Source organism: Camelina sativa, chromosome 6, assembly GCF_000633955.1.
Source record: "Camelina sativa cultivar DH55 chromosome 6, Cs, whole genome shotgun sequence".
In the NCBI taxonomy this organism is placed as follows: domain Eukaryota; kingdom Viridiplantae; phylum Streptophyta; class Magnoliopsida; order Brassicales; family Brassicaceae; genus Camelina; species Camelina sativa.
This window is the reverse complement of record NC_025690.1, coordinates 7,166,193-7,183,592: the sequence shown is the minus strand read 5'-3', so window position 1 is coordinate 7,183,592 and position 17,400 is coordinate 7,166,193. Positions and strand designations below refer to the sequence as shown.

The window sequence follows — 17,400 nt, the reverse complement described above, 5'->3', positions numbered from 1 at the left end:
GAATAATATACACATAATATCATTTATCTAAATTATATCTTATTTTTTATATATATATATATATATCATTCATGTATGTCTGAGTAGAAGTTTATATGAAATTATCTAATTTAAAATATCCCGCACGTACGTGCTGACCTAGTTCTGGTTTTAAGTAAAAAAAAGTTATCGTCCGAGTCCAAGAGCTGTAAAAAGTGAGAATCACGCGCGATCGAGGCGCCTAGGATAAACACCGAAGCGAAAATAAAAAGTAAATTCAATGAGAGCAGAGAGAGAGAGACCAAACAACCCATTGTCCGATCAACACCGATCTACTTCTCCAGACATGTTCTCACACGTGTCTCCCTCCACTCTCTCTTCCGATTTCGACTTTTCTTTTCTATTCACACATTAGTGAGAACTCGATTCACTTCACTTCACTTTACTTTACATCTGGAGGGATGAAGGGAGAAGGCAAAGTGTTCTTGAAGTCGCGCATGAAATGGATTGGTCTTCTTGGTCTTGTCTTGTCTGTTTTCTCTCTTCTTGTCCATTTTCTTCTCGCTGGATTCACAGATGACTCAGTCTCCGATTACTCTATCCCTGTTACTATCTTCTCTTGGAGACCTGTCTTTGACAATCCCAGATTCGCTCGACATGTAAAAAAATCTCACCTTTTATGTTTAGTGGATCTCCATTGTTGAATCACAAATAAATTTTTTATTTTAATTTGCTCAAGTGGGCCATTGTTCTTTTCTTCTGGGTATCTATAGAATCGTTTCTTCTTTCCTTAAACAAAAAAGATTTAATGCTTTTTTTAAGTTGTAGTTTTGCAATCATGACTCTCTTCCTTTCTTAGTTTAATTATTTATCAAATTGGTTTTTTTAGTATTGTTAGCTTTTGATGATCTTACAACTTATGTATGTATGTCGCAGACGCCATTGTATAGAAGACTTTGGGGACCAACTAGGCATGTAGAGACATTACTTCCTGATGCTACTCCCAGAGGTTTTCATTCAGGTTATTTTCTAATTCATGTCTTTTTCCCTACATTATCGGATCTGGAACCATATCTTAAGTTGGAATTATAGTTGACCTTGTTGTGTTTTTGATCAGTTCAATAAGATTGGTGTTCTGTATTGCTTATGTTTTTTTTTTTTTTTTTGTATTTGGTTTGTGATTTGGTGGGGGGTAACAGATCCTCCGGCAAGGACAAATGGTTTTGTTTTTGTTAGAATACAAGGTGGTTTCCATGAGATTAGAAACTCGGTAAGAAAGAAAAAGTTAAGATTATATTGACATTTTGAATCACGTGTGTGTGACAGACACTTCTCATGGCATTTTTACATTTGGTCATTTTTTCTTAGATTCCTGATGTTGTAGCCGTTTCTCGGCTTCTTAACGCTACTCTGGTGATTCCTGAGATTCAATCAACAACTAGCAGTAAAGGAATTAGGTGCAGAGACTTAATTGGTTTTAAAACTTTTACTTTGGTGCTTTTGATTTGGTTCTTTGCTCTTATTCCATCTATTCGTTGTTGCTTTACGAGCAGTTCACAATTCAAGAGCTTTGCGTATTTGTATAATGAAGAGCACTTCATGGATTCACTTGCAAAAGATGTTAGAGTTGTGAAAACTCTTCCCAAGAATCTCAAATGGGCTAGAAGAAAGAAACAAATCCCTTCATTTAAAGTCTCTTACGGATCTTCTCCTTATTATTACTTACACCATGTTCTACCTGTTCTCATTAAGCACTCGGTCGTTGAACTAGTTGTCCCTCACGGTGGATGCTTACAAGTAGTGAAAAATTTCCCCCTATTTGTTAACAATCATTTCTCTAAGGTATTGATCATTGACTATATTCTTACTGTTTCTCTTCATGTAGGCTATACTTCCAAGTGATCTTGAAGAATATCAGAGGTTACGGTGTAGGGTTGCGTTCCACGCGTTACAGTTTCGAAAAGAAGTTCAAGAACTTTCCACTAAAGTATTGCAAAGGCTAGTCTCTTCAGGACCAATGTGCATTGTTTGTTGAATGCTTTTTTCTTTTCCTTTAACGCTATTGTGACTATTTTTACGTGTAATGTCCACAGGCTGAAACCTTTGGGACGACCTTTTATAGCCTATGATCCAGGGATGACAAGAGAAGCTTTGGCCTATCATGGCTGTGCTGAACTGTTCCAGGTACTTTAAAGTTTATAGTATTGTCAAGTTAGGGAAAGAAGCTGTTTCATAGTATTAATGTGTTTTTTGCATTTTGGAGCTACTCAAAGGATGTTCATACCGAGCTGATTCAACATAAACGAGCTTGGATGATAAAACGTGGGATTGTCAAGGGGAAGCTCTCTATAGACTCAGCTGAGCAACGCCTAGCGGGCTTATGCCCTCTGATGCCAGAAGAAGTAAGCAAACAGTATTAAGTATTTACAGATTTTAACTCGAAATTAAATACTTTGGATTATGTCCCAGGTTGGTATTCTTCTACGAGCTTATGGATACTCATGGGACACAATCATATATGTCGCTGGGGGAGAGGTTTTTGGTGGGCAGAGAACACTAATTCCATTACATGGCATGTTTGAGAATGTCGTTGACCGAACTTCTCTTAGTACTAGCTGGGAGCTTGCTAAGATGTATGGTCGTGAGGCGAAACATAAAGATATCAAGACAATGGCACCACCTTCGGTCGAGGAAGAAACGAAACATGATTCACTGAAGAGCACAAGACAAAGGCCTCAACCGCTTCCACCTCCTCCTGCTAGACCAAAGTACTACAACATTGAAGGTTGGTGGGGTTGGGTAGCTGAGAGTGACAATGAGCCCGAAAGCACGGTTATTGAGTTAAGAACTAATGCTCACAAGTTGTTATGGGAAGCAGTTGATTATGTTGTTAGCGTGGAAGCAGATGTATTTATCTCGGGATTTGATCGTGATGGGAAAGGACATCCGAGTTTTGCTAGTTTAGTGATGGGTCACCGGCTTTATCAGTCTGCTTCTTCTAAGACTTTTAGACCAGACAGGTAATAATGTAATGAATGTATCATCTTTGTTTATAGGAGAATAGTAATCTTGATATTTCTCATACTTGTAGGAAACAAATTGCAATGCTATTGGAAGAGATCCGAGACCATATGTACGAGGCAAATCACACTTGGATAACATCAGTTAGGAAGCTTCTCAAGAGAAGCATACTCGAGGGTCTACTCGAATCTTCCAAGAGATCAAAAGCCTTTAGTTTTCTTTCGCATCCAGTACCTGAATGTTCTTGCATTACACGGACACACCCGGTTTCAAACGCCTCACTGATTGAAGCAGATCTTGGGGTTACACACCGCTGTCCGCAATGGATGGATGGCGTTGTAAGGCAAAGATCAAAGGATAATAAGAATGCAGAGAAAGAAGAGGATCTTGATGAAGAGGACTCATCTTCTACAGGATTGTTCTTTGGTCACAAGGAAAGTGGAGGGAACAGTAATAGTAACAATGAGACTGTAAATTCTGAAGCTAACAACAAGGAAGAAGGACAGCTTGAAGATCAAGAAGAGCTTGAGGGCGGCGAAAGATAAAGCTCTGAGTCATCAGAAACAAAACTGGATTTTGATTGAAGATGCAATAGCTTATATAGACAATGAGTAAGTCGCCGGTAGATCTAACTAGGAAGCTCACTTCTTGGGTTGTGGAATCTTTCACCTTTTTTCTCAAAAATAGTTTATAGCCTGGTTAATGGTTATTAGGTTGTGTATTAGAAATTTTCTTTTCTTTTTTTTCCTGTGATCAATTTTGCAACAGTTTAGTAATTTTTAAGAACATAATTCTACCGAACTAAATATTTTTGTAATATCATCTTAGAGGTAAATTAAATGACTCATCTCTTTTTCTAGTATTGCTAGATTTTTATGTTATAGCTTAGTGATTAGCATTGGAGATAGAAGATAGTAGATGACTTGCTCAGGTTAGCCGAATACTCTTCATGTTATTTGGGTGGGTAACAAATTAGAATCTAGCTTATATTAGCCGTCTATTGAATGAGAGCAGCAATGAACATAAACTGATTAAGAAAAATTTTAAATTTATATTTTTAAGAACATGAACAAAAATACTTATTTATATAATTTTTGGTTGATTTTTATTTTCTATTTTACTTCTATGTTTCAATAAAGAAAAACTGATCTTTCATATTTTAAACTTAGTTGCGATAAGTATTGGGGCTTTCGCAGGACCAGATTTGTTAACACTAATTCAGATCACTTCCAACCTTATCGAGAAACTTGCCTCAATACTCATTCATTTGACCTTCCAAAAAACTACTCTTTTTGTTTCATATTAACTGTCATTTTAGACTTATGTTTTAGTTTCAAAATAAGTGTCATTTTAAATTTATAATAGGAAAAAATGTCATAAAAATTCTCAACTTTCAAATTTGTGATGTTTTAATCATCAACTTCTATTTTAATCATAAACTTTCCATTGACTTGACCACAAAATAGCAAAGTATTGTTGACTTCGCCGTTTTAGGCACGACGTTTATTCTCTGTTAAAGATCTAAAAAATGGAGTAAATTATACGTTATCTACTACCGTTTTGCATATATGACCACGTTTTTAACGCCAAAAACAACATCGTTTACCAAATTGAAGGAACTAAATCCCTAAATCGATTTCAATCTCACAAATCCATAACCCTAGAAAGAAAACCACAAATTCTCTCTACACCATCGATGACACACCACACTCACCGACGCAACCAGATGTGTCAAAGTTTGAACCTGAACTCATCAGAACAGAGAGATTGCATAAGAGATTTTGGTATTATAGAGAGAATTTTGGGTTTTCTTTCTAGGGTTACGGATTTAATAAACGTTGTGCCTAAAATGGCGTTGTCAACAAAACTTTTCTATTTTATAGTCAAGTCAACATAAAGTTTGTGATTAAAATGGCATCCTGAAAGTTGGTGATTAAAACGTCTCAAATTTGAAAGTTCGTGATTAATTTTCCAGTTTTATCCCTACTACTTTTATTTATTGACCAATAGAAAAAATTATATAATATATTTAATTAGAGATAAAATAGAAAATTTAATAATTTTCTTAATATGTGACAAAACCATAAACAATACTTAATATGAAATCGAGTGAGTATATGTTTGGTTTGGCGAGAAAAAATTGAAAGGCGTTGTAATACCCGAACTAAGTATTCGGAGCTGGTCAACGGATTGACTTCTTGGTCCGGTCCAAATCATTCTTTAATAGCAAAACCACCAACTAACCACGCAAAATGAACTCTTGACTTAACCAACCTCCAAAAGAAAGAGGAATGAGCACTCACTTATACTACGTGTCAAGACACGCCAACCCCATGCATTACAAAGTCTCTACACCCAAATGTGCTTAGATAATCACAAAATCTATATCTAAGACAAGCAGGAATTACTGTGTCCTAACTCATGTGACACACAAACTTACACACACATCACACAAATAGAACTATGTCCCATGATAACACGTGTCAAGACAGGCCAACCCCAGGCATTACCAGATTCCTCATGCTTTCGCACTTCTTCTTGCACATTTTACTCGTGCATTCGGATTCCTCGTAACACTTGCACTTCTTCCACACAATTCAGACTTGTTGGCTCATTAGCCAATCCTGATCTACCCGCATTTCACGCCCCGTAGACCACCACACACCTAAAAGGATCTCTCCTTGCATGACACTATGCGGCTCACAGCATCTAAATACCCTTGGCACCTATCTCCTCACACACAAGCACTTGTTTTACAACAACAAAACATGAATTTACGCAATAAGGCCATATTCAATCAACACGCATAAAATATCCATTTAAGTTCAATATCTAACTCTAAGATACTAATTGTTTTTCTTATACTTTATAAATATATATATATATATTTATATACTTATAAATATTAATACACTCAACAAACAATATATGGTTACTCACAATATAAGTAACTTGTAGGTATACTCAGTTTAACCCTAGACAAAGCAACGATCCAAATACATCTGAATATGTAGATGACACGACCTAGTCATCACCTTGACCACACAAATAGCATCCTTGGTTTAGCACTTGCAACAACAGAAATCTAAGCCAACGACGATCTTAATCGGTTTAGATTAACCGATCAAAGATTAGATTCCAATAATAATCTATGATTTAATCTAATAACCAAATCTGATTCAATTATGCAGATATTTTTCAAATAAATTAATTAAATCAATACAATATGGTTTTCTTTTTATCGCAGGAGTTAAGAGGTTGGTCATTTTTTAATGCGTCTTATTGTAGATAAATAAAAAAACCCCTTGTTTCTCTTCAGGATTGACAACTCAGTTTAACATTCATGATGGTGTTGACAAATATAAAAAACAGTACCCTATCAAATTAAAACAATTAATACATATCAATCAAAGCGTAGAGACAATTCAAGAAGAAATGACTTTTGAAAACAGGAAAGAGATCTCGATGTGTGTTATTGATGATTCTGAAGCGAAACTTGATGGAGAAAACAAGAGCCAAGAATCTGAACCAAAGGTTAAGAAAATCTAAGCTTAAATATTCTACATCTGAAAATCCAACTATGATGTCGGTAGAAGAAAAAAGAGATGGATGTGCCAATTAAAGAAAAAACAAAGGCACACTAAAGAGAGAAACCTGAATACGGTTGAAACGAGCCAAACCATTTTTTAAAAAAAATATAATTAATAAATAATAGTAATAATAATAAACTACACTAGTGGTCTCATACCCACTAGCCACCTAACCACAAACACTCAACAGCGGATAACATAGTAAAACCAATAAACAATTAATAACCAATATCAATATCCAATGATAATTCATAAAGATTAACCAAACATCATGAGTAAAAGAACCAGCAACCTAAGCAACGTTCTAATGACTCAACTCTAGCAACCTATCAAGCCAGACAACAATCAAATGAATCACTAGAACATCGTTCTCTTCATTGCCTTGATTCCACGATCATATTTTGCCTTTACCTGCACCACAAACACAAATTGAGATGCACAAACAAAAATCCGCGTTTTCCTCGCATTGCATCGACCGACGCACAAAGTGCATCGACCGACGCCCATGCCAAGCATCATTTTTCCCCGAATCTTCTCGCCCGATCTCTGTTTTTACAATCAACAAAATCGATCCCAAGCCACAAGAAAGCCTCACAAAGCCTCAACTAACGTTCTAACAAGCCACACAACATATAAACAAGCAGAGAAATCTCAAGCTTAGATAAGCCATGTTCATGCACTTACCTTTGCCAAGACGATTTTGAACCTTAAACAAGAAGAACTACGCTCCTAGGAAGCTCCTACAAAGATCCAAGCTACAGATCTCTACAGGAACAACCTCAAACTCCAAGAATCTCACCAAGAAAATTCAAGAACACCTACTTTCTTTCTTTTTATGCAGAAACGGCCAAACTCGGCCAAACCCTTGTGTTTTTGCTTTTATAAGAGATTCCAAGGTTTTCCTAATCCCAAAACGCAACGTTTAACTTAAAATCAAACCGCACAAAACAACCTTGCATCGGACTAATGCACCTATTGCATCGACCGATGCATCTCCTAAACCGGGATTCCGGTTCGCGGATGTTACAACGGTGATGAAGAAGCCACCAGAGACGGTTAACCTATGCGGCGGCGAATGCTTTGGCTAAAGAGAAGGGATAGGGGGTTTTTAGTGTTTTAAGAGATAATTTAAAGTTTTCTCACTTATCATTGAAAAACACTATTATTTATCATTTTTATGCCATAGTATTTTTAGGGATTTTTTTCTTTTGTACATTCTTTCTTTTTCTTTTTGTTTATACTAGTCAATGTAAATTTTTGATCTAAAAATTTTCAATTAGATAAAAATCTAAATTTTTTCCTCTGCTATTTGATATGCATTTTGTTTGATTATCTCAAATATATTTCAAATATTTTTATACGTACATGTGATTACATGTACATAAGCATAGAAATATCATATTTTTATTTGTAAAGCTCAATGAGTGTACATATGTATAGACTTATAATTATTATTTTTTTTTTTGTAAGAAAGCCAGACAAAACCCCTGCAGCCCTGTTAGGGCCGGGCCAGACTTCGAAATATAGGCTATAAAGTATTAAAGATCTAGTAATCACCATCTATGTATGTAATCATATATAATAAATATATAAAAAATCCTATTCTATTTTGAAAATGTATTACTTTGTAATTTTCCCCTAATTTAAATTATGGTCCTAACTTTGTAACTTATTTTCACTTATAATCCTGTAAATAATTGCTCATGTTATTAATAATTGAGTTTAACATTAAAAATAATAATCAAATCAAAATAATTGATTAACTGCTACAAAAATATATAGATCACGATATATATGTTTATGATGGTTAGACAAACAATCTTAACAATAAAAAAGATTTGGTATATTTAAAACTATTTATCGTGACACCGCAGTTTGCGGAGAGATTTAAGAGAATTGATTTGGCCAAGATTTTAAACTATGTCAGCAAAATATACATATCTTATTGGTCAAGATTTGTAACACCCCGACCGCCATCTCTTAGTGGTCCCATGTCCACTCTTAGTCCATGGGTCCACCTTCCTTAATAGGCCTCACGTCCTCTCACAAGCCTCGTGTGCCCATCCATATCCGACGGTCGGTTTGCTATGTCTGGGAGGCTTTGAAGCTTTGTTTACCGTTCTTACAAATCACCACAGTGATCTTTTCCTGTGTTTTGTCCTCACTCGCTCAAGCATGCTTAACTCTGGAGTTCTCTCAGGACCCTTGACCTAAGAGATAAGTGCACTTTGGTGACATAGCTGGCCAAATCAATTCTTTTAAAACTCTCTACAAGTCCTTGAAACCGTGGTCTCACAAGAGAACTCCAGTGTTAAAGCCTCCCGGACGTAGCAAACCGGTCGTCGGATATGGGTATACCCACGGGCCGGAAGGAGATGTTAGGCCAACTAAGCAAAGTGGCAGTCGAGGCGTTACAAGTAGTATCATAGTCAAACAAAAAAGAGTGTGGAGTAGAGTGGGCTCCTATCGTTGGGGGTGACGATCTTGTTGCGCAACGAGGCGTTACAAGTAGTATCATAGTCAAACCAACAAGAGTGTGGAGTAGAGTGGGCTCCCATCGTTGGGGGTGACTATCTTGTTGCGAAACGAGGACGTAGCAATCTGTTAATGGGGGTGAATTGTGACACTCCAGTATGCTGAGAGGTTTTAAAAAATGATTTGGCCACCTATGTCACCAAAGTGTAATTATCTTTCGATCAAGGGTCTTGAGAGAACTCCAGATTTAAGCTTGCTTGAGATGATTAGTTTCATAATGGTTGACTTTTCAGGAAGGGAATGTCAGAACTGAGCGAGTGAGGATAAAACACAGAAAAATATCATATGGTTATATGTATAAATGGTAAACAAGTCTTTAAAGTGTTCTGAACGTAGCAAATTGGTCGTTGGATATGAGTAGGTCGACGAGCTTGGAGTAGACGTGAGACCCACTAAATAAAATGGATCTATGGACCAAAAATGAACAGAAGGCCCACAAAGCAAGGTGGTAGTCGAAATGTTACATTTATCAAATGTAGTATATTCGATCAACTATACGGTTAAACAAAAGAACAACCTTAAACTGGTTATATCTGATATAAGTTTAAACGTCTATTATGTTAAATTTTATATTCATTCAGATTGAGAATAATTTTATATTATTTTATATTGTCTTTGAATAACCACCTACCAAAATTAGCCGATTTGAAATGTTTATTTCAGACATTTTTTCTTCTCTGATTTAGTAAATTATGTCTTTTTAAATTTGAATTAAAAAAAAAGGAGAAACACAAGATTTTTGTTTATGATGTGAACTATGTGTTGATTCAAATATTTTTAAAAATATGTTCAAAGAAGGAGGAGAGGCTTGAAATATCTTGAAATTAATTAAAGAAAATAATTTTGTTGACAAATCAGTAGAGAGGGGTAAGTTTAATATTTTCATTAACAAATTGAGTAATGAAAATTAAACCGACGTTAGCTTTCATTTCAATTATTTTAATTTCTAAAATATCTTATAACTGCTATCAAACACTTTGTATACATAATTTCAATGAAAAAAATAGATAAATGATTGATTTTGAACATTCTACATAAGATACTTTTTAGTATGTAAATAAAATAGATAAATGATTGAACTGAACACTGGATTGTTTTAAAAATGTTTACAAATTATTTTGTTCAATAAAATTAACAAGAAAATAAGTAAAAATGATTTAAGTTAACGCAAAACATAATTTTTTTGGTAGGAACACTAAACATAACATTTATGTGTAAATATATATTTTCAAAAATAAATTATGTAACAAAATCTAGAAAAAAGAAATGCAGATAAATAGGATGCTTTATAGGTGCTTTTCCTGCTAACCAATGACCTTTAAAAACCTTAATTTTTGTACTTTTATTTATGAGGAAAATCTTGAAAATGTAAATGAGGTAGATAATTAGATAACAAAAGGTAAATGTGACCATGTTCCCAAAATGAGCCTAATAATCTTGAAGTGTAGGACCTATGTCACATGTGAATAAAAGGGATAATATGATCTCAAATTATTAAATTGAGAGAATCCTTTGAAATAAAAATAAGATAAAGAAACTTTGAAAACCAAAAAATAAACTTTGAAAGGTATTGTACTGCTGCAAATATAAAGAGTGATTTTCTCCCTCATCATATATACAAACATATCCATAATAGTTGAAAGAAATAAATCAATATGGAGGATATTTATAAGCTATGGATTCCGATAGTTTTATTCTTAGTGGTTAAGCTATGCCATTTTATCTACCATTGGAGCAGTCCAAAGTGTAATGGAAAACTTCCTCCATGGTCGATGGGTTTTCCAATCATAGGAGAAACTATCGATTTCATGAAGCCTCATGATGCTCTTCAGTATTCAACGTTCCTAAAGAAGAGAATCCTTAGGTTCGCTTTTTTATTTTTAGCATGCATGTTTAGAAAGATTTTTTTACCTTTTAAGTTACCTTTGCAATTTTTACTTATTTAACCTACCCTAGCATAAATTATATTTTTTATGCATATTTAGAAATAGTATTTCTAATTAACTAAATTAACTTTTTTATGCATATCTATTTAGAAATTTTTTTTCTAAATGTTCTACTTAATTAACTTTAGTATTTATTTGTTTTGTCATTATTTACGGAAAAATACACATGGACCAGTTTTTCGGACTAGCTTATTTGGAGGCAAAGTTATTATCTCAATGGATAATGATTGAATATGAGCAAAGACAAGTCGTATTCCGGGTGTCACGAGGAGCATAACACGACTATTTGGAGATGACAACTTGTTTATGCAGAGCACTCATTCCCATAAACATGTTCGGAACTTGACATTTCAATTGTTGGGTTCACAAGGTTTAAAATTAAGAATAGTAGAAGACATCGATCTCTTGACTCGAACACACATGGAGGAAGTAGCTCAGAACGGCTGCCTTGACATTAAGGAAACAACAAGCAAGGTAATAGAAAAAGGTCATATATTAAACTCTAGAAAGAATATATTATACTCAACCAGATAAATTATTGGTGAAATTAAACGTTACAGATCTTAATTGAATGTCTTGCAAAGAAAGTTATGGGTGAGATGGAACCATAGACGGCCAAAGAACTCGCATTATGTTGGAGATATTTCCCAAGTCGTTGGTTTAAGTTTTCTTTCAACTGTCCCGGGATAGGTGTCTATAATTTGATGAATGTAAGAATTTTAGTAACCTTTACTAGCGCTATATTTGCATAAGATGTGGTGCAAAATGATGGAGGCTGTAATGGTGGTGTTTTGTGGCAGGCGAGAAAGAGGATGCTTAAGTTAATAAAGGAGGAAGTTTTGAAGAAGAGAGTATCAGGAGAGGAGTTAGGTGAATTCTCTAAGATCATATTTGGAGAAAAGGAAGAAGGAAAAGAATTGATAACCATGGAGAACGCAGTCGAGTACATATTCACTTTCTTCCTATTTGCTAATGAAACAACGCCGCGACTTCTTGCGGCTACAATAAAGCTCATAAGCGAAAATCCTAAAGTCATGCAATAGCTTCATAGAGAGCATGCACAAATTTTTAGAGATAAGAATAAGGAAGAGTCTGGCCTAACATGGGAAGACTATAAAACCATGACTTTCACCGATATGGTTAGTATGTGCCAAAGTCATGTACAATATATAATATTCTTTTTACTTTCTTTGATTTAGTTTAAATCCCAAGACTATTTTCATATATATTGTATTAGCTCACAAAAGCAATATTTTGTTTCAGGTGATCAATGAGTCTCTTAGGATTACATCTACAGTACCTATAATGCATAGAAGAACTGATCATGATATCCAGATTGGTGATTATACAATTCCAGCGGGTTGGAATTTCATGGGATATGCTAGTGTTCATTCCAATCCAAACACATACGAGGATCCTTTAGTATTTAATCCATGGCGTTGGAAGGTCAATTAAATTTGACACTCACCTTCAAGTATTTGCTCTATATTCTACTAACCATATACAATTGTTTTAACATAATAAATGTTATTAACAGGGAAAAGACTTGGACGCGATAGTATCCAAAAATTATGTTCCCTTTGGCGCTGGTTCAAGACTCTGTGTTGGGGCTTGCTTTGTTAAGTTGCTGATGGCCGTTTTTATCCACTAGTATTTTTGCACCAATTTTTACTCAAAAATGTTTTTTGGAAGGATTGTACATTAAATGCTATTTAATGCTTATATTCATATCCAAACAAGTTTAGTTAACTTTCTCTACTATCCATATAACCAAACACAATTAAAATAATTTAAATATCCATATATATAATGTTCTATAGTTAATATAGATATTTAGAAGATTTATTCCAGATTAAAAAAACTTATTCTCCAATCATCTCTTTTTGATTTTAAAATTTAAATGTAGTGAATCATCATGTAATACATAAAGTTAAATAAAAAGGTGTATTTTTCCTGCATATATTGTGATTTGAATTTTTTAAAACAAACATATATTACTCAATTAATATAAAAAGTGTGTGTTCAACATTCATATATAGTAAATTTACTGTATATAGTAATTATAAAATTCTAAGAAGTTTATAATTTAAAACTAATATATCTAAACTTAATAAAAAAATTAAAATTATAAATATATAAACATATTAAATTTTCAAAATTCCACAAACGAGTTATATTACATGACGGGTTATATGATATTTCAGGATTGAATTAATAATACTAAAAAATAATCTATCAGTAATATGATATTTCAATACGGGTTAAATACTCATTTTAATGTTTTAACAACATCAATATAAAATATGTCGAATCAAACTGATTTAATTAAGATTATAGTAAAGAAAAATTATTGTGCAGTATACCACGGTTTATATATTAAATCACTAAAATTAATAAAAAAGTACATTGGTATTAGCAAAATTAATATTAAAATAGTACATTGAAAAAAAGTAAAAAAAACTTACCCCACCATGTACTGCAATGTCATAATCTGGTTGATTATTAATTATGCAATTTATTTATACTACAATAAAATACCTGATATTGATTATATATATATATATATATATATATATATATATATATATATGTGCAGGTGGTCAATGAAGGCCGATGTAATTGTAACTCGAAGTTATATGCTTATGTTTCCTCATGGATGCCATGTGAAAATTTCAAAAGACACCCAATTACATGATTCACCTTGATACTAGAGTGAATTCCATATATGATTGTTGGTTCGAATACTATAATATATATAAAATTCCTTTGTAGTGCACAAACTATCATGCAAGAAGAATTTGTAGTTATATTCTAGTTTAGTATTGAATAAACAAATAAGCTAAGAACATATACTTTATATATATTTTTTTATCAACCAAATATTAATCTAGAAAATAACTCTTGATAAGAGTTTACAAAAGGATTTCGAAGAACGAGTCAGACAATCTGCTCGTATGTTTGACGTCCGTGGAATCCTTGACAGCTGGAAAGATGGGAAGGATGGTCGGAGTAAGTTGAAATCGTCCAAAAGGTTGGAGAAAGGGGGCCATTAATCAGGAGACTACACCATTGCCACTAATTCTGCGCAATCCGTCTCGAAACTCTGACAGTCAACACCCGCTGTCAGTAGGGAGTTCATCGCCCAAATCAAAGCCTGAAACTCCGAATGTAGAGGAGAAGGACTGCGACGTTGACTCCGTGCTCCCAGTAGTTGCGTGGTATCCTCACTATTACAAAACCACCAGCCCAAACCTACAAGAGGATCTGACGCCTTCCAAAAACCATCAACCTGACACCGGGGAGAAGGATCACGAGACTCCACAGGCAGGGGATCTAGGGCAGCCGAAGAGAAAGACTTAGCCTCTTCCCATAAAAATTTATCATTGTCCGCCTGATTAATAACCTCGCTTGGTTCTGCCTCACAACCCTGAAATTTTTTTTTATTCCTATCTTTCCAAATTGACCAAACAATCCGTGGTAGGCAAAGACGTATATTCGGAGCGCCCGCCTGGGTTGGCACCCGCCAAAAGGAAAATCCCCAGAAATTAAGTCAACCAGAAGGAAAATCCCCAGAAATTAAGTCAACGGAAGATAAATCCCAGATCCGACGGGAATGAGAACACTCAAATAGTGCATGATTGATAGTCTCCACCTCCGAATCACAGCATTTACATAGGGTATCGCACCGAATACCCCGATGAGCAAGTCATTCTATCACTAGGAGGGAACCAGAGGCAATCTACCAGAAGAAATGTTGAACCTTCGAGGGAACCTCCAGTTTCCAAGCCTGTGCCCTAAGGGCCATGCAAGACGGTCCATATTCAACCTCTGTAATTAATTCACGTGCTATCCGATAACCCGAATTGACCGAATATTTTCCTGATTTAGTATAGTGCTAAATCAACTTATCTGGTTTGTAGACTTTACTAATCTCCATAGCTTGAATAATCTGAATGTCCGCCGGGTCAATAAGCTCCTCAAGAATTGGCATATGCCACTCCTTAGTAATAGGATTAATCAAATGATTAACCATTAAATTGGGGTGTAACAATCGGCCTCTGCCATTAGCCGGTCTCGGCTGATTATCTGGTATACAGGGGTCCCGCCATACCAAAACATGACAGCCTGAACCTATCGCCCACCTTGCACCATGTTTCACCAAACCTTGAGTAGAGTAAATACTCCTCCAAGCAAACGAGGGGGAATAAGCCTTCTTAGCGTGTAAAGGATGTTTATTCCCAAATTATCTACCTCGCATGACCCGAGCCATTAGGGAATCCGGGTAATGAATTAACCGCCAATATTGTTTAGCCAGCATTGCATCATTAAATTATTCTAATGTAAGAAAGCCCAAACCGTCGTCGCACTTGTCCTTACACACCTTATCCCAGGCTACCCAGTGCAATCCTCGTGCTTTATCGTTAAACTTCCACCAAAACCGTGAAATAGCACTCGTAAGCTTAGACGTTAACTCCTACAGTAGTTTATAACAAGACATGACATGGGTTGGAAGAGCCAACGCGACCGACTTAATCATAACTTCCTTTCCACCTTTCGATAAATACTTTGCAGACCAGCCATTCACTCGATTGTCCAAACGATCGTTGACATAACTAAAAACCTTAGTTCTCGAACACTGAAGATTTTCAGGAATACCCAAATACAAGCCCATACCACCTTCTGTGGAGATACCCATTACAGATTTTAGGTGAGTCCTGCTTTTAGGTGAAACTTTTTTCCCTAACTTAATAGAGGATTTCTCCAGATTCACCTCTTGACCCGAGGCTTCCCCGTAGTTCCCTATAATTTCCATAACCGTAGTACATTTTGCCGCCTCTACTTTATAGAAAAACAAACTATCATCTGAAAACAATAAATGTGAAACAGTGGGACAGTCCCGAGCTAACTTGATGTCCGTGATTTGACTCTCTCTTTCAGTCTTTTTAATATTGGAAATTAAAACCTCCGTACATATTATGAACAGATAAGGAGATAAAGGATCCCCCTGACGTAAACCCCTCTGAGGCTTGATAGGAGACCAAAGATACACACCACATGATCCAAGAGATCCATTTCCTATCAAATCCCATCTTGACCATAACCGCTTCTAAGAAATCTCATTCAACACGGTCATAAGCCTTGTTCATATCGGTCTTAAATGCCAAATAATCGGTTTTACATCGAGGATTTGTATTTAAACCATGAAACATCTTGTAACAACCCGTCCTGTAGACCTCACTAGCCTCACTGCTAGCTGCCCCAACGGACCGTCCGTGGACCCCACTAGCCTCACTGCTAGCCGTCCCAACGGACCCCAAGCTGGCCCTGCAGGGCATCGATCCTAACCCATCACTGTGGACATCCCAATCCACAGTAGGTTATTGGTGCGCCAGGTGTTCCTCGAACCCTGGTCCCCACCCTTTAACAACCTTCCCACAGGACAAGTTGTCACCAATTGATCTGCAGGTCAATTGGTGACAGCTTGTCCTGTGGGAAGGTTGTTAAAGGGTGGAGACCAGGGTTCGAGAACGTCTAGCGCACCAATAACCTATTGTGGATTTGGATGAGTAGTTCCATTTGCCACGGTGATGGGTTAGGGTCGATGCCCTGCAGGGCCAGCTTTGGGGTCCGTTGGGGCGGCTAGCAGTGAGGCTAGTGGGGTCCACGGGATGGGTTGTCATACATCTCCTGAGCAACAAGGATATTATCTGTAATTAACCGACCAGAAACGAATGCGATTGGGTTTCAGAAACAAGTGAAGGGAGAAACCGCTTAAGCCGAAAGCACAGGACCTTTGAGATAATCTTATAACTCACATTGCAAAGGCTAATCGGTCTAAATTCCGACATCCGTTGAGGCCTTTCGTTTTTAGGAATTTGACAAATGTTTGTTTCATTTAAACGCGGATCAAAACGATCCGTACGAAAGAAATCCTTAACCAAAGCGACCAAATCTCCTTTTAGAGAGGACCAGAAGCGTTGAAAAAACAAAGCTGTCATCCCATTGGGACCCGAAAATTTCTCGAGATGCATTGCAAACAAAGCTTTGCGAACCTCTGATTCTGTGATCTCCCTCATTAAGGTCCTGTTCATATAATCTGTAATCAATGTAGGGACTTCTTATAGCATTTGTGAGACTCCCCTCACATTAGACCTTTTGAAAAGATCCATAAAATATGTTGAAGAAATATCCTCCATACCAGAAATCTACTCAGTCCAGACATCATTTGGACCAAATAGACCAGCAATCCTATTTCTTGCCCGTCGCTGTTTCGTGGAAGCATGAAAGAACTTTGTATTTTTATCACCAACCCGTAACCAGAACTTCCT

General features: G+C 35.8%; 1 protein-coding gene and 1 pseudogene across 1 annotated transcript; both read left to right on the top strand.

Annotated features, from left to right (window-relative positions):
* LOC104790599 lies at positions 271-3,859 on the top strand. The gene is made up of 10 exons (XM_010516377.1): positions 271-638; positions 916-1,000; positions 1,179-1,249; positions 1,348-1,436; positions 1,533-1,776; positions 1,865-1,977; positions 2,073-2,163; positions 2,253-2,381; positions 2,449-2,999; positions 3,071-3,859. Exons 1-10 carry the CDS (start codon positions 441-443, stop codon positions 3,543-3,545), a joined length of 2,046 nt encoding a protein of 681 aa, XP_010514679.1. The 5' UTR covers positions 271-440; the 3' UTR covers positions 3,546-3,859.
* Positions 10,781-12,729, top strand: LOC104698775 (annotated as a pseudogene).

Coding starts and splice junctions, on each gene's coding strand:
- LOC104790599 (XM_010516377.1), top strand. CDS start 441: ATGAAGGGAGAAGGCAAAGTGTTCTTGAAGTCGCGCATGAAATGGATT. Junction 639..915: donor ATCCCAGATTCGCTCGACAT/GTAAAAAAATCT, acceptor TGTATGTCGCAG/ACGCCATTGTATAGAAGACT. Junction 2,382..2,448: donor GCCCTCTGATGCCAGAAGAA/GTAAGCAAACAG, acceptor ATTATGTCCCAG/GTTGGTATTCTTCTACGAGC.